At 46.5% G+C, this 18,064-nt stretch overlaps 1 protein-coding gene across 7 annotated transcripts in view; it reads right to left on the bottom strand.

Moving 5' to 3' along the window:
• The window catches only part of SEPTIN6 (septin 6), an 86,666-nt gene that overhangs the window by 36,249 nt on the left and 32,353 nt on the right, over nt 1-18,064 (bottom strand). For all 7 annotated transcript variants that reach the window (XM_074391899.1, XM_074391900.1, XM_003931074.4 and 4 more), the window contains exons 4-5: nt 8,316-8,502; nt 4,387-4,548 (exon numbers count right to left, since the gene is read on the bottom strand). In XM_074391899.1, the coding sequence (XP_074248000.1) occupies nt 4,387-4,548; nt 8,316-8,502 (349 nt within the window). The remainder of the gene's footprint in view (nt 1-4,386; nt 4,549-8,315; nt 8,503-18,064) is intronic.

Genomic DNA, 18,064 nt, shown 5'->3' with positions numbered 1-18,064 from the left:
CCATTCCTCCTACCACTCAAGCCGCAGTCTCTGAGGATGCAGCTTTATACAACACGGCTTGTGTGGAGACTCTGGGGGCTTTTGACACAGTTGTTCGGTGGCAGGCAGCTAAGCAATCTTATGCGTATATTGATAGCACCCTCTTCCCCATCACAGCGCATGTAACACAAAGCACTCACACGCAGGCTCCTCTAACAGGCATGCCAATTCCAGGCACACTAGCCATGAGGCCACTCCTCTTTCCCACTCAAATAAAACACAGTGGATTAGCTGGGCATGGTGATTTATGCCTGTGGTCCCAGCTACTCAGGAGGCTGAGGCAGGAGGACTGCTTGAACCCGGGAGGTGGAGGCTGCAGTGAGCTATTGCACCACTGTACTCCAGCCTGGGCAACAGAGTGAGACCCTGTCTCAAAAAATAAAAAACACAGTGGGATGCAAGGGAGTAAGTGGTGAGTGGTTTATGGTAGGGTTAACCCTGAGTCCACTCGAATTCCGTCCCTCCTTCTCTTTCATTTTTTTGTTTTGTTTTGTTTTGTTTTGTTTTTCAGATGGAGTCTCGATGTGTCACCAGGCTGGAGTGCAGTGGCACAGTCTCGGCTCACTGCAACCTCTGCCTCCCAGGTTCAAGCGATTCTCCTGCCTCAGCCTCCTGAGTAGCTGGGACTACAAGCACGCACCACCACGTCCAGCTAATTTTTGTATTTTTAGTAGAGATGAAGTTTCACCATGTTGGCCAGGATGGTCTCTATCTCTCGACCTCGTGATCCACCCGCCTCGGCCTCCCAAAGTGCTAGGATTACAGGCGTGAGCCAGTGTGCCCAGCCTCTTTTTTTGTTCGTTTGAGATGAAGTTTCACTCTTGTTGCCCAGGCTGGAGTACAATCGCGCAATCTCAGCTCACCGCAACCTCCACCTCCCAGGTTCAAGTGATTCTCCTGCCTCAGCTTCCCGAGTAGCTGGGATTACAGGCATGCACCACCACGCCCGGCTAATTTTGTATTTGTAGTAGAGATGGGGTTTCACCATGTTGATCAGGCTGGTCTCGAACTCCCGACCTCAGGTGATCCGTCCACCTTGGTCTCCCAAAGTACTGGGATTAAAGGCGTGAGCCACCGTGCCTGGGCACTAGTTACTTTATTTTGAATTTCAGTAGAGATGAGGTCTCACTATGTTGCCCAGGCTTGAATTTTGTTTTTCACAGTGAAACACAATTATGAGTAACAAAGGACCCAGAATCCCTTCACAGCCATAACAGCATGCTTGACAACTACTGCTGCCTAGCCTGGGGGTTTCCAGCCTTGAGGTTGTGCCTGCCCTAGGCTGAGCAGGAGGCCAGAGCTGAGCTGAGAACAGAGCCCAGGATGATTGCTACTCCTAATCCATGAGGTACCAAGATGTGGTTTTGTGTGACACCTTGAGATGGCTGAGACCTCTCAGTCCCTATTTATTCTTAGCAAAGCAAACGACGAGCCTGAAAGCTGCATGGTGACTTAGGGCATCAGCGTTCAGGAGGTCTCCACGGGGACTGATGTCCTGAGGTGACTAGCGGCTTCCAGACATCAGTGCCGGTGACACCCAAACAACACTTCTCTCCAGGCTCCCATTTTTCTGCAAACTAGGCTGTCTCTTCATAATAGAGCCTAGTTGCCATCAGAATGCCTTGACTCCTCCAGAGGACAAGTGCTAATCTTTTATATTTTTTCCATGCCCAAGGCTGGTCAGAGAAGATCTGTCTCTACCTACCAAGCTCCAGATAGCCTTGCCCTTGAGCCAGATTGGCCTAAGATGGTGATGGACTTCTAAGAACACACACATCTCGGGTGTACTGATGGACAGGAAGCCAGGCGAGACAATGGCTTGCTGCCCTGCTATGCTAATTTGTTGGCCAATTCATAGGAGGTGGCAGCTGATGCTGTAATGATAACTTACAGGGCAGCGGCAGCAGGAAAGTTTGCTAAAAATGGCTTTTATTACAAGGCTTTCCTGAGTTTGGCTATACCCAGGCATTATGTCATTAGGAAAACCTGATGCCACTCAACAGCAAAAAAGAAATCTGTTCCCAAAGCAGAGGCTTTCTGAAAGCTATTAGCTGTCTCCTTGAAATCACAACATTGAAGATTTCACAGCAACACCATCAACACATTGGAAGGAAGCATATTTGCCTCTCTGCCTTCTTTATTACTCATTCCTCTAGTAGGGAAAAGTGGGGGAGGAGAGGAAAGATGGCAAGGGTTTTTGTTTTGATTCATTCACACTTAATAAAGCAAAGAAAAACACTGATTTTTTTTTTTTTTTTTTTTTTTTTTCAGATGGAGTCTCGCTGTGTCGCCTAGGCTGGAGTGCGATGGCGTAATCTCGGCTCACTGCAAACTCTGGCTCCTAGGTTCAAGCAATTCTCTCTGCTTCAGCTTCCCAAGTAGCTGGGATTATAGACGCACACCACCACGCCTTTTTTTAGTAGAGACAGGGTTTTGCCACGTTGGCCAGGCTGGTCTCGAACTCCTGACCTCAGATGATCCTCCTGCCTCAGCTTCCCAAAGTGCTGGAGTTACAGGCCAACCCTGCCAACCCTGATATTTAAAAATAACATCTCTTGGCTGGGCACAGTGGCTCATGCCTGTAATCCCAGGACTTTGGGAGGCTGAGGTAGGTGGATCACCTGAAGTCAGGAGTTCGAGACCAGCCTGGCTAATGTGGTGAAACCCCGTCTCTACTAAAAACACAAAATTAGCCAGCCGCCTATAATCCCAGCTAGTTGACAGGCTGAGGCAGGAGAATCACTTGAACCTGGGAGGCAGAGGTTGCAGTAAGCCAGGATTGCGCTACTGCATCCAGCCTGGGCAACAGAGTGAGACTCCGTCTCATAAATAAATGAATAAATAAATAGGCCAGGCACAGTGGCTCACACGTGTAATCCCAGCACTATGGGAGGCCGAGGTGGGCGGATCACGAGGTCAAGAGATCGAGATCATCCTTGCCAACATGGTGAAACCTCATCTCTACTAAAAATACAAAAATTAGCTGGGCGTGGTGGCATGCACCTGTAGTCCCAGCTACTCAGGAGGCTGAGGCAGGAGAATTGCTTGAATGCGGGAGGAGGCGGTTGCAGTGAGTCGAGATCTCAGCACTGCACTCCAGCCTGGTGACAGAGCGAGACTCTGTCTCAAAAATAAATAAATAAATAAATAAATAAATAGATAGATAAATAAATAAAAAAAATCTCTCTAGTCACCAGCAACTTTGTGGGCTGTAGATCATTTGTCCTCCCAGGGCCAGAGGGCTTGATAATACAATCAGCACTGAATACTCCTGAGACCCCAAAGCCAGCCAACTTTTTCAGCCTTTGCTTCTTCCACAGCATCAATTGTTCTGGTGTTGCTTTGGTCTGAGACAAAGACTGTCTGCCTTTCCTACAGTCCCATGGGGTCTGCCTGTCGCAGACCAGAGCAGCATCAAGGCGGTGGGTGGAAGGAGAGGTCTGAAGGCCCTGCCACACACTCTTCCTGGAGTTGGCCTTCCCTTTCCCTCAGTTTCTGGCTATTAATCTCGGCATCTTGGAGGATTTGCAGCAGCCACTACTAGGAGAGAGGAACTGTTTTGGTTCTGGATTCTTTCTCACAGATACCTGAGACTTAGATAATCAAGAGTTGACTTGGCTGGGCACATTTGCTCACTCCTGTAATCCCAGCACTTTGGGAGGGGGGCAGATCGCTTGAGCCTAGGAGTTCAAGACCAGCCTGGCCAACACAGTGAAACCCTGTCTCTGCTAAAAACAGAAAAAAAAAAAAAATAGCTGGGCGTGTTGACTAATTCTCATGCCTCAGCCCCCTGAGTAGCTGGGATTACAGTTGGCATTTGAACCCAAGAGGCAGAGGTTGCAGTGAGCCGAGATTGGGCCACTGCACTCTGGCCTGGGCAATGGAATGAGATCCTATCTCAAAAAAAAAGGAAAAAAAAAAAAGAGTTTACTACACTAAGATGGATGGTGAAGATGTTTTGCTGCTATTTGGTAAAGTAATAATAATAAAGGGGTCAGCATGGTGGCTCACACTTGTAATCCCAGTACTTTGGGAGGCTGACACAGGAGGATCGCTTGAGCCCCAGGCTTCGAGACCAGCCTGAGCAACGTAGCAAGACCCAGTCTCTATGAAACATTGAAACATTAGCCAGCCAGGAATCATGAATGCACCTGTAATCCCAGCTACTAGGGAGGCTGAGGTGGGAGGATCCCTTGAGCCCAGGAGTTTGAGGCTACAATGAGCTGTGATCACACCACTGCACCCTAGCCCGGGCAACAGAGCAAGATCCTGTCTCTAAAACAAAATAATGATAATCATGATAAAGAACAAATGGTCAGGGATTCAAACCCCTGTGCTCCCACTCACGTTCATGGTTCCGTTGATCTCTGCCACCGATTCATCATCTGTAGGAAACTGATAGATCTGGACTCCGTTGCTGACAAGCTCGCTGGTGATTTTGATTTTGAACTTTGTTAGCTCACTCTTCGAAATGGCATCTGCTTTGGCAATGATAGGGATGATGTTCACCTGGGAAGAGGAGGAGCAAAGTGGGGTCATTGTTAGTAACCTGCAGCTGACAGCAGCATGACCTAGGACTTCCACCAGCGGCCAGAGGGAGCTGCTCAGCCCCGTGGTCTAGGGCTGGCCGCTTCCATAGCCAAATGACAATACAATAAACAGCAAGTATTAACTATGTTCTGGGCACTGAACTAAGTGGTTTACATAAATTAGCACAATTCATCCTGACAATAACCCCTCCAGGAGGTATTATTACTACTATTTTGCCAATGAGAAACTGAGGCATAGAGAGGTTAAGTAACTTGTCCAAGGCAACAGAGCAGGTAAGTAGCAGAACTGGAAAACTGGGATTCAAATCCAAACTCAGCCTTATTACTAAGTGTCTTGTCTTGTCCTTCCCTCCCCTCTCCTCTCCTCTCCTCCTCGCTCCTCACCCTCCTCTCTCTTCTGTTCTTTTCTGGAGACGGAGTCCCGCTCTGTCACCCAGGCTGGAATGCAATGGCGCAACATCGGCTCACTGCAACCTCCGCCTCCCGGGTTCAAGCGATTCTTTTGCCTCAGCCTCCTGAGTAGCTGGGATTACAGGTGATCGCCACCATGCCCAGCTAATTTTTTTGTATTTTTAGTAGAGATGGGGTTTCTCCATGTTGGCCAGGCTGGTCTCGAACTCCTGACCTCAGGTGATCCGCCTGCCTCAGCCTCCCAAAGTGCTGGGAAATACAGGCGTGAGCTACCACGCCCGGCCTCCCTAGTCTTAAGCATGAGCTGTCTATCAGTTCAGATCCAAGGTGATGAGCTGTGTGGTATCTTGGTATCAAGATTACTGCTTGGGAGATTTGAAGCAGAAAGGTGACAGCTGGGAATCTGTGGCTGACAGGAGAGAGGTGGCTCCTCCTTACTAACAGTAAATTGTGCCAACCCATCAGGTCCAGGCTAGCCCCAGCCAGGTGTGATGTGGACCCACATGAGATGGCAGGGAAAAGCAGTAGGGACGATGCTCAGCGAGGACGCACACCTGGCTCCCTTTCTGGCAGCAGACACTGAATAACCAACTCAGTTAGGTGAGGAAGCACCTCTAGTTATAATTTGATCTGAGACTTTTGCAAAAAGAAGTGTACTGCCTGAGTCTCATGATTAATTTCTGAGTAAGAAAAGCAAGTATATTGTTTCCTGTTATCTGTCTTAAATTTAAAAAAGAAAAGAAAAGAAAAGAAAAACAAGTATAAATGCCCAATTTCAGGCATCAGGAGAAAGGCCTAATACCAACCAAAAGTCCAATCCACCTGAACCCTAATCCTTGAAATGCCTCCAAGAAGGGATAAGGCTTTTACCGTGAGAAGTCAAAGAAACTTGAAATACACATGTCTTTGTGAGACAGAGCACGCTAAGGTCTGGTTGACACGGGGAGGACAGTCATTCCTGCCAGTAGACTCCAAGGGGGACATAGGTGGCACTCAGGCCCCGGGCTCTGAAAGGGGAGTCTGGGAACTCTAGACAGGGAAGATAAATCCTGCCTCCTTTGCACTTTGGCTTAGGAGGGCCTCTGAAGGCTGATATCACACAGGTGCTGGGTCAAAGAAAGATTGAACCTTGTAGGCCCCTCCCTTGAAGTCTTTCAGGGGGAAAGGGGTCAAAGCCCTTGCCAAGACGAAACAGCAGGCAGAGCCTCTTCTCCTTGGCACTTTCACCAAGTCCCCACTGGCACACTATAAACATATCTCACGCCTGTAATTCCAGCACTTTGGGAGGCCAAGGCAGGCAAATTACCCGAGGGCGGGTGTTCGAGACCAGCCTGACCAACATGGAGAAAGCCCATCTCTACTAAAAATACAAAATTAGCTGGGCATGGTGGCACATGCCTATAATCCCAGCTACTCAGGAGGCTGAGGCAGGAGCATCTTTTGAACCCAGGAGGCGGAGGTTGTGGTGAGCCATCGTGCCATTGCACTCCAGCCTGGGTGACAAGAGTGAAACTCCATCTCAAAAAAAACCATGTTATCAAAGGCTTGACCCAGCCCATCCACCAGGCCTGCAGCCATGTGGCTCACCACTGCCCCTATACAGGACATGCAGGACATGGCCACATTTCAAGAGCAGCATTTTATTCATGGGCCATGAGCCCATTACTGTGAAAAATGAAAAACTGCTCCTATTCTGATGAGAGCTGAAATTCAGTTTTAAAGTGGATGTGCTACTAAATGGCTGCATGTAAATTCTTTTTTTTTTTTTTTTTTTTTTATATGAAGTCTTGTTCTGCCACTCAGGCTGGAGTGCAGTGGTGCAGTTCCAGCTCACTGCAACCTCCACCTCCCAGGTTCAAGCGATTTTCCTGCCTGAGGAGTCAGTAGCTGGGATTTCAGGTGCACACCACCATGCCTGGCTAATTTTTGTATTTTTAGTAGAGACAGAGTTTTGCCATGTTGGGCAGGCTGGTCTCAAACACCTGACCTCAGGTGATCCGCCCTCCTCAGCCTCCCAAAGTGCTGGGATTACAGGCGTGAGCCACCACGCCCAGACTAAATTCGACTTTTGTAAAATAAAAAACCATGGAGTCAGAGCTAGGTCCAAATCGCAGACCCATTTCAAGCTGTCTGAGGTTGAGCAAGCGACTTGAGTTTATACCCATCAGTTTCATCATGAGTGAAATGGGAATAATAATAGAACTCACCACTGGACTATTTAGGATAAAATAAAATAATGCATGTCAAGTACTCATCACAGCATCTGGCGCACATTAAATAGTAGCAAAAAAATGTAATTAGGCTTTTTGAAGAATCCTGTGGTCAATTCTTTTGTACAGCAAATAATCCTCTAACAAGAAGAATCATTGTCTAATTTATACATGGTGTAGAATTTGCATTTTTAAGTTTGTCTTAAAGCAAGACAATGCCTGATTTCCACAGCCATGTTTCTCGGGCATGGAAGCATTATGACATGGGGGTCACAGATCTGGGTGTCACAGAATCTGCACTCTACAGCAGCTAGTGATATGACAATGAGCAAGTCATTTAACCTCTCAGAGCCTCAGTTTTCTCTTCTGTAAAATAAGGATAACAATAATGTATACTTCACGGGGTTGGCATATAACGAGGGTTTTAATGTTAGCTGCAATCATAAAAGTAATTATTGACAGTAAGAATGAAAACTTTTTTTTTTGAGATGGAGTTTCACTCTTGTTGCCCAGGCTGGAGTGCAATGGCACGATCTTGGCTCACTGCAACCTCCACCTCCCAGGTTCAAGCAATTCTCCTGCCTCAGCCTCCCGAGGAGCTGGGATTACAGGCGCCCACCACCATGCCTGGCTAATTTTTGTATTTTTAGTAGAGACAGGGTTTCACTATGTTGGTCAGGCTGGTCTTGAACTCCTGACCTTGTGATCCGCCTGCCTCAGCCTCCCAAAGTGCTGGGATTACAGGCGTAAGCCAGCATGCCCGGTCCAGAATGATAACTTTCAAAGTCAAGTTTGCATGTTTGATTCTAGCCAGTTAACATTGGGGCAAAGAAAAAACAGCTTTCCATTGCCAAAGCTTTTGCCCCTAGACCCAGGGAGCCATCTTGCTATTCCCCAAGAGGGATCAGGGCAGAAAGACAACTCAGGGCTTAGATCACAAAGCGTATGATGCTGGTGCTGGATCCGTAACACCATCTTTATGGAGGGACAGGGAATGAGAAAGAGGATGAGGATGCCACAAATCTCTCCCAGAAACCCACGTCTACTTTGCACAAGAGATCAGTAAGAGTGAGCCCCCCACCATCCCCACCCCTGCCTCCTGTACCTTACTGTCCAGCTTCTTCATAGTCACTAGGTCCAGAGACTTCAGGGAATGACCCGTGGGGGCAATGAAATACAGGCAGACGTGAATTCGGGAGTCATGGTAGGTGTGCAGCACTCTTCGGATCTTCAGCTCTTCCTGCAGGTAGGCCTCGAATTGTGCGTCAATGAATTCCACAATGGGTTTGTAGCTAAAAGGGAGAGCAGGGACAGAGGCAGACCCCGTCAAAAACTTGGGATTTTGACACTGTCCCTTTTGGAAGTTTCAAATACCCTCTGTAATCTTGACTCTCTCCCATCCAGCTGCATTTCTCCATCTCCCTTCAGGGGGCCTCTGATCTTGTCATCCTGGCCACCTTCTCAGTCCCTGCATGAGCCAAATCTATGCCCGTCTGTTCACCTTCACTAGAATGCCCCGTTCTCTCTCCTCATCCCAATTCTGCCCTCCCAGACCTCAGGGCTCAGCTTAATGCCTTCTTCCTTCCTACAGCCTTCCCCACTTATGCCAGAAAGCCCTTCTGCAAGCCAGGGGCATAACAGAAAATGGCATTCAATTGCCTTTTTTTTTTTGAGACAGAGTCTTGCTGCTGCCCAGGCTGGAGTGCAATGGAGCAATCTTGGCTCACTGCGACCTCTGCTGCCTGGGTTCAATCAATTCTTCTGCCTCAGCCTCTCAAAGTGCAGGGATTACAGGCGTGAACCACCACAACTGGCTCAATTCCTCATTGTTGCTTCGCAAGGATTCTCTCAAATAGACTGTGTCTTCCTGAAGGGCAGGGCCTGTAAAGGGCACTTCTGTGTCCCTCAGGAGGCCCCAACGCACCATGGAGCTCACTGGCTGAATCTGTAGCGGGGCTGATTTCCTCCAAGCTGGGCTCGTGTCTTTGCTTCCTTTATCTCCCCTACAGTGCCTAGATGGGAGCTGGGTACACACTGGGTAGCAAGACCTCTCTTTGGCCCAGTGCTGGGCAATCTTGTGAGAACACTTAGGGCTTCTGCTTATTCTCAGTAGGATTAGTGGAGCTCCCCATTTGGCTCCCCCAAGGTCAAGATATTTTTCTGATTCTCATTTCCACCAAGGTAGTGACTTTAAAATCTAAGTATTCAGGCCAGGTGCGGCAGTTCATGGCTGCAATCCCGAGCTTTGGGAGGCTGAGGCAGGCAGATCACCTGAGCTCAGGAGTTGGAGACCAGCCTGGACAACATGGCAAAACCTCATCTTTAATAAAAATACAAAAATTAGTCAGGCATGGTGGCACACGCCTAAATCCCAGCTACTTGGGAGACTGAGGCATGAGCATCACTGAAACCCAGGAGGCAGGGGTTGCAGTAGGTGGAGATCACACCACTGCACTCCAGTCTGGACAACAGAGTGAGACTTTATCTGAAAGGAAAGAGAAGAGAAGAAAAGAGAAAAGAAGGAAGGAAGAAAGGAAGGAAATCAATCAATCAATCAATCAAAGTATTCAGGCAAAATCTGGTAAAGCTATTCCCCACCACACCCTCCACACATGGACACAGGTTCACCAGCTCGCTGAGTCTCCATGCACGGCTCCTCTAGCTGGCCCCCAAGTCTTGCCAAGGCTTCTTCTTTTTTTTGAGACAGAGCCTTGCTCTGTCACCAGGCTGCAGTGCAGTGGCACAATCTCGGCTCACCGCAACCTCCGCCTCCCAGGTTCAAGCGATTCCCCTGCCTCAGCCTCCCGAGTAGCCGGGACTACAGGCATGTGCCATCACACCCAGCTAATTTTTTGTATCTTTAGTAGAGACGGGGTTTCACCACGTTGGCCAGACTGGACTTGAGCCCCTGACCTCGTGATCCACCCACCTGGGCCTCCCAAAGTGCTGGGATTACAGGCGTGAGCCACCACGCCCAGCCGCCAAAACCTCTTAAACAACAGTCAGCCCTCTATGTCTCTGTGTCCTGGTCATCCCTGAGAAACTTCCCCCTCTCTCTGTCTCAGTCCCCTCCCAAGTTGTCCCCATCACCCCTACAGCCTCTTGCTTCTCTAACTAGGTCAGCTTAGCCAGCCCTGCCTCTTGTTCTCATCTCCCCTGTCTGTCTGCTGCCTCTCTGGCTGAGGGGCTGCCTCTCTTCAGGCTAGAAGAGGCTTGTCATGTGGGCCCAAGGCAGGGAGTTTTCAGATACCGCTGCCAGAAGGGAACATGATGATCAAAGGAGGAGCTGGGCCCAGCCAATGCCTCCCACCTGCAGCAGCTCCCAGCCTGAGCCTTTTTCAAAGATCACCCTAGTAGAGAAGGGGGAAGTAGCCTTTTAAAAAATAATCACAGGATCCTAGATTCTCAGAGCTGCAGCCAGAGCAGAGATCCAGGTGCAGGCTATCTCTGGAGCCCCAGAGAAAAATCTTTCTTTTTGGATGGAATTTTGCCCTGTCATCTAGGCAGGAGTGCAGTGGCGCGATCTCCGCTTACTGCAACCTCCGCCTCCAGAGCCCCAGAGAAAAATCTAAAAACACAGTCCTTTTTTTCTTCCTTTGATCCCTCTGAGCCACTGTTCTGAAGGGCAATCGCATCAAAGAATCTCTTGGTTGCAAAGATCCTTAGAAGGTTCCTGAGGAATTTGGAGTGAGGGTGGGGGATTTATTCCCTAGGCCTTGCAAATTAATTTTTGGATGATTTGCTGATTTGAAATAGTTGATCATGGCACAGCTTCATTTTTTTCTCCACTACGTAACTTTTTTTTTAACTTTATTTATTTATTTATTTATTTTTGCTTTGCAGAAGGAATCAAAGGAGGAAAGAAAATAAAGCTAAAAAGTACACTTTTTAGCTCCCGACCCCTGGCCTCAAAATCTTGAGTGATACACTGTGCCTGTCTTACTGCAATCGCCTCTGGCTCTCAGAAGCTCTCAAGAAGTACATGGATCAGACTAGCCAAACTAGCCAAACTATCCAATCAGCCTCCAGGATTCGGTGTAGACGAATCCTAAACGGGTGACTTATCTCTGTCTTATTCATCTCTGTATCCTCCATGTCTAGCCTGCTGTCTGGAACACAGTAAAGTTTCCCCTACTGCTCTGTGTTCCCTCCCCCCCGGGGCCCCAGCGACTCATCTTCCCGCCGTATGAGGTTGGCCACCTCTCCCCCACATTCTGTTGTGCTGCTCACTGGATTCTAGTGGCTGGTAAACAAAATCCCTTACTCCTTTTTTTTTTTTTTTTTTTTTTTTTTTTGAGACGGAATCTTGCTCTTGTTGCCCAGGCTGGAGTGCAATGGCGCCACCTCAGCTCACTGCAACCTCTGCCTCCCAAGTTCAAGCAATTCTGCTGCCTCAGCTTCCCGAGTAGCTGGGATTACAGGCGTGTGCCACCACACCTGGCTAATCAAAATTCCTTACTCTTATAGGCTACCTCCTCCCAAACTGCTTCCTTCCTCTAAGTGACACCCGACTATCCTCCAAAGATGCTGCTTTTCTCATGTCCTTCTCAACTGGAAATTTCTTCATCTCCACACCCAAGTCCCATGGAAGAGCAGAGAGGGCAGCTTTCTTCTAGCTCTTGATTCCCTTGCTCACTGTGATCTCCTCCATCTGACCAAAACCAGCTCCAACAGACTCCATCCCTCCCCATCACTACTGATAATCTTTGACATTTCAAGACAGGCATTCTTTTTTTTTTTTTTCTTTTCTTTTTTTTGAGACGGAGTTTCGCTCTTGTTACCCAGGCTGGAGTGCAATGGCGCGATCTCGGCTCACCGCAACCTCCGCCTCCTGGGCTCAGGCAATTCTCCTGCCTCAGCCTCCTGAGTAGCTGAGATTACAGGCACGTGCCACCATGCCCAGCTAATTTTTTGTATTTTTAGTAGAGACGGGGTTTCACCATGTTGACCAGGATGGTCTCGATCTCTCGACCTCGTGATCCACCCGCCTCGGCCTCCCAAAGTGCTGGGATTACAGGCTTGAGCCACCGCGCCTGGCCGCTCAAGACAGGCATTCTTAACACAGGGTCCATGGATCTCCTGGGGTCTAAGAACAGAATTCAGAGGATCTGCGAACTTGGATAGGGGAAAAAATACATCTTTTTCACTAATCTCTAACTGATGTTTCTTCAGCTATGAACATAGATAATAATCTACAGTAATGTTAGCAGTACCTTTGATTTCATAACCAATAGAAATCACTGATATAATCATTTCCCATTCCAGTTGTTGCAGATAGCTCAGAATAGCATTTATACTCATTATGACATCCAAATTCTGATCATTATTAAGCCTGCATATAGATATTGTTCCAGAATTGATAGAGAAGCACGTGATTACTAAGTCACTATTTTTAACTATTTAACTAACTGTATTTTTGGTATAATTGATATATTTAGGCATTTAAAAACATTCTTTTGAGAACAAGCCCATAGGCCTCACTAGATTGCTAACGGGGCCAATGGCACAAAGTAACCCCTGGTCTAGACAATAATTCTTATTCATTTCAGATAATGATATGTACTATGAAGATCCTCCAATAGGGTAATGGGATATATATGTGATTGAGGGTTTAACTACTTTAAATACAGTGATCAGGGAAGGCTTCTCTAAGGGTGAGACATTTGATCTGCAAGGAGGAGGATGAGAGAGCCATGGAGATATCTGGGTGAAAAGCATTCCAGGCAGAGGAAATAACAAATGTGGGGATGGTCCTGAGGCAGAAACCAGTCTGACAGGTTTGAGCAATAGGAAAAAGGCCAGGGAGGTGGGACTTGGTGAACCCAGTGTGAGTAAACTATTCACAGTAGCCCAAAGGTGGAAACAACCCAAATGTCCATCAAATGATGACTAGATAAAGAAAACATGGAGGCCGGGTGCCATGGCTTACACCTGTAATCCCAGAACTTTGAGAGGCTGAGGCAGGTGGATTACCTGAGGCCAGGAGTTCGAGACCAACCCAGCCAACATGGCGAAACCCGTCTCTAATAAAAATACAAAAATTAGCCAGGTGTGGTAGTGTGCGCCTGTAGTCACAGCTACTCGGGAGGCTGAGGCAGGAGAATGGCTTGAACCCGGGCAGCAGAGGTTGCAGTGAGCCAAGATTGCACTACTGCACTCTAGCCTGGGCAACAGAGTGAGACCGTGTCTAAAAAAAAAAAAAAAAAAGAAGTGCCTTATTTCTTGTGTCTCTGGCACCTCACACTGTACTTGTCATATAGTAGACATTTAGTAGTTTATAAAACGGACTAGGTTCCCACAGCAACTCAGTTCTCAGTCTTGTGGATTCTTTTTCTCAAATCTGCCCCTCCTCTCTATCCTCAAAGCTTCTCTTCCTGTTCAAGCCCTCATCATGTCTCCCATCCTCAAGAGTTGCCCCTGACCTCCTTGTCCCCCTCTAGACACGGCCTTGTGTATTTCTCCCAGCTCAGACAAGCTTTCTTTTTCATCTGTTTTTTAGAGAAGAGGCCTCGTTCTGTTGCCCAGGCTGGAGAACAATGGCACAATCACAGCTCACTGTGACCTTTAAGTCGTGAGCTGTATTCTCCTGCTTCAGCCTTCTGAGTAGCTGGGACTACAGGCGCACACCACCACATCTGGCTAATTTTTAATTCTTTTGTAGAGACAGGGTCTCCTTATGTTACCCAGGGTGGTCCTGAACTTTTGGGCTCAAGCGATCCTCCCACTTTGGCCCCACAAAGTTCTGGGATTACAGGTATGAGCCACCGTGCCTGGCCTAAATTTATTTATGCAAGAATACCTATTCTCTCTTCCTCACAGATAACCTTTATTTTCAACTTGCTGATTATCTTTCCAGACCTTTTTCTATGCATTTACATGCATAAATAGAGAGAAATGTTTGTGGTTTTATTTGGGGGGGGCAGATTTACACACATGACATCATGATCATTCTGCAGCTTCTTTTTTTTCACTTCACAAGATATCCTGGAGATCTAGTCATGTGAGTATACATTGATCTACCTCATTCTATTAAACTGCCAAGCATGGATTCCATGGTATGGTAATTCCATAGTTTATTTAATTGCTCTGTTGGTCTAAGTTTAGACTGGTTTTTTTTTTTTTTTTTTTTTGAGACAGGATCTCACTCTGTCACCCAGGCTGGAGTGCAACGGCACGATCTTGGCTCACCACAACTTCGCCTCCCAGGTTCAAGCGATTCTCCTGCCTCAGCCTCCCGAGTAGCTGGGATTACAGGCATGCACCACCACTCCCGGCTAATTTTGTATTTTTAGTAGAGACCAGGTTTCCCCATGTTGGTCAGGCTGGTCTCGAACTCCCGACCTCAGGTGATCCGTCCGCCTCGGTCTCCCAAAGGACTGGGATTACAGGTATGAGCCACCTCGCCAGCTTAGACTGTTTAAATTGTTTTTTATTCAATAACCAAAGCTGCAGTGAACATGCTTTCTGTATGCTTCTGATGAGTATGTACAACTGTTTCTCTAGGCTATATACTTAAAGGTGGAGCTGCTGGGTCATAAATTATTCACATTTAAAATTTTAATAGATGCTGCCAAATTTGCCCTCCAAAAAGTCTGTATCAATTTACAGTCCCATCAACATGAATGAAATTACCTCGTGTTAGTGGATATTATACCATCTTTTAGTTTTTGCAAATCTGATGAATAAAAAATATTTTATTGTTTCATTTTGCATTTCTCTAATTACTGGGGAAGTTGAATGACCATTTCATATGTTGATTGAACATTTGTATTTCCCCTTCTGTAAATTATCTGTTTATTTCTCATTGAACTGTAGAAGCTCTTTTTCCATTTTAGAGAATCCTTTGTCTGTTATTTAGGCTGCCAATATCTTCTCCCCATCTGTAGCTTGCTTTTACTTTTGTTTATGGTATCTTTCAATATAAAAGGGTTTTTTATTTTAATGAATTTAAATCTATCAGTCTTTTCTTCTATGACTTTTGAATTTTGCATCATGATTAGAAAAGCCTTCTCTACCCCCAAAGTTATAAAAATATTCTCTGATGTTTTCTCCTTATATTTTTAGAATCTGTTTTTAGTCCAACGGGAATCTATTTTTGTGAATGGTGTTTGTGTGAGAGGGTCTCGTTTTATTTTTTTCCTAAATAGATGGACTATTTTCCCAGCATCATCACTTGAATAGCCCATTCTTCCCCTGCTAACTTACATATGCTAAATTTCCATATGAGCAGGAATCTGGTCTTAGACTGACTTTTCTCTTCCGTTGCTCTTTTTGCTATTCCGATGCCTTTACATACTTACTTTCCATTCACTCAGCGATCACAGTAATCTGGCTTCTACCCACAATTCCCCTCGAATTATTATTCCAAAATGTGTTACTGACCTTCATGTCACCAAACCCAATGAATATTTTTCAGTTTTCATCTTCCTGGATATGATGTATCATTTCCTCCCATATGCTGCGTGATTCAGCTCTCCCTTGATTCTTCTATCAATAAAAATCATGATCGACCGGGCATGGTGGCTCATGCCTATAATCCCAGCACTTTGGGAGGCTAAGGCGGGCGGATTGCCTGAGGTCAGGAGATCGAGACCAGCCTGGCCAACATGGTGAAACCCCATCTCTACAAAAAATACAAAAATTAGCCCGGCGTGGTGGCAGGTGCCTGTAATCCTAGCTGCTCTGGAGGCAGAGGCAGGAGAACTGCTTGAACCCGGGAGGCAGAGGTTGCAGTGAGCTGCACCATTGCACTCCAGCCTGGGTGACAAGAGTTAGACTTCATCTCAAAAAAAAAAAAAAAAAAAAATCATGATCATAATATCTTCAGTTTATGAGGTGAGGTGGTTACTCTGTGCCAGGCGTTTAAGCATTTTATATTCCACACATGTCAAATGTGCTTCACCACAACTCTCTAAGGTAGGTATTATTTTCATCATCATCATCATCCCCATTTTACAGATGAGAAAACTGAGGCACAGAAAATTTAAATACCTTGTTAAAGATCCCTGGGCTAAAAAGATGGCAAGATGGGATTTGAATCCAGGTCTAAGACCAGAGCCTAGGTTCCTAAGCACTCCCCTCTAAGCCTGTCCTCAGTCTCTCCCTTAAATCCCCTTTTCTCCAACATCCTTTTCTTTTTTTTTTTTAGACGGAGTCTGTCTCTGTCACCCAGGCTGGAGGGCAGTGGCTCGATCTCGGCTCACTGCAACCCCCACCTCCCGGGTTCAAGCGATTCTCCTGCCTCAGCCTCCCAAGTAGCTGGGACTATAGGTGCTTGCCGCCACAACGAGCTAATTTTTTATATATTTACTAGAGACAGGATTTCACTGTGTTTGCCAGATGGTCTCAATCCCTTGACCTCATGATCCGCCCACCTCAGCCTCCCAAAGTGCTAGGTGTTTACAGGCGTGAGCCACTGCATCCGACCTTCAGCATCCTTTTTTATTTTTATTTTTTGAATGGAATCTTACTCTGTCGCCCAGGCTGGAGTACCATAGCATGATCTTGGCTCACTGCAACCTCTGCCTTCTGGGTTCAAGTGATTCTCATGTCTCGGCCTCCCAAGTGGCTGGAATTATAGGCATGCACCACCATGGCCAGTTAATTTTTTGTATTTTTAGTAGAGACGGGATTTCATCATGTTGGCCAGACTGATCTTGAACTCCTGGCCTCAAGTGATCTGCCCACCTCGGCCTTCCAAAGTGCTCGAATTACAGGCTTGAGCCACCGTGCCCTGCCCTGCCTCCTGCCTCCAGCATCATTTAAATGGTAGCTTTCCGCAGTATCGGGCCTTACTCATTTCTCCTCCCAGTTTATGCACGTGCTCTTGTAAAGCAGGACATTCTAATGCCTGGTTTCAATGCAGTTTCACTGACATATCTATGCTAACAGCATGAAGAAAACACTGCTTTTTATTACAGATACCTGGAGCTTACTACACCCCTGCTCCCCAGTGAAATTTCAAGGAGGCTTTTCATTTCTACTTATTTATTATAAGTATGTATCATATTTATAATCAGGAAAAAACAATACGGATATTTAAAAAATATAACGGAAGTAGAATCGCCTCTGAGGGGCAGTACCTCTTCAGTCCTCCCAAGCCATCATTATCAAGGCATTGTCCAATGTTAGATGTGTTGAATGTATGTAACTGAAGGAACTGTAAGAAATTTAATTGAAGTTTTTGAACAATCTGCAGCTGAGATTAAGCACTCATATTGTGGCCTGAATATCCCCATTCTCCAGTTTAATTTATTCTCAACCAAACAAGAATAGCACAATAAGCATGTTTATACAAAGCAGAGGTGGCCGGACGCAGTGGCTCACACCTGTAATCCCAGCACTTTTGGAAGGCTGAGGTGGGAGGATCACTTGAGGTCGGGAGTTCGAGAACAGCCTGGCCAACATGGCGAAACCCCATCTCTACTAAAATTACAGAAAAATCAGTGAGGTGTGGTGGTGCGTGACTAATTCCAGTTACTGGAGAGGCTGGGGCAGGAGAATTGCTTGAACCCGGGAGGCGGAGTTTGTAGTCAGCCAAGATTGTCCCACTGCACTCCAGCCTGGGTGATAGAACGTGACTCCGTCTCAAAAAGAAAACAAAAAAACAAAAAAAAAAAACAACCAAAAACAAAGTAGAGATGTCTTTTTTCTAGAATTTCAAATGCAAAACAGAACTCAGTTCCATTATGAAGAAGCTACATATATTTATTCATTATAAGGAAGTAAGCGTGGCTGTTACAGCTTTAAGGGGGAAATAAAAGAATTTGACATAAAGTTCCTCTAAGAAGCAAAAGAATCCTGAAAGGATGAGAAGACCCTCTGCTCAAAATGATGAATGGCCCTTTCTGCAAT

Source organism: Saimiri boliviensis, chromosome X (assembly GCF_048565385.1).
Source record: "Saimiri boliviensis isolate mSaiBol1 chromosome X, mSaiBol1.pri, whole genome shotgun sequence".
Taxonomy (NCBI): Eukaryota; Metazoa; Chordata; class Mammalia; order Primates; family Cebidae; genus Saimiri; species Saimiri boliviensis.
This window is presented reverse-complemented; position numbering and strand designations above follow the sequence as displayed.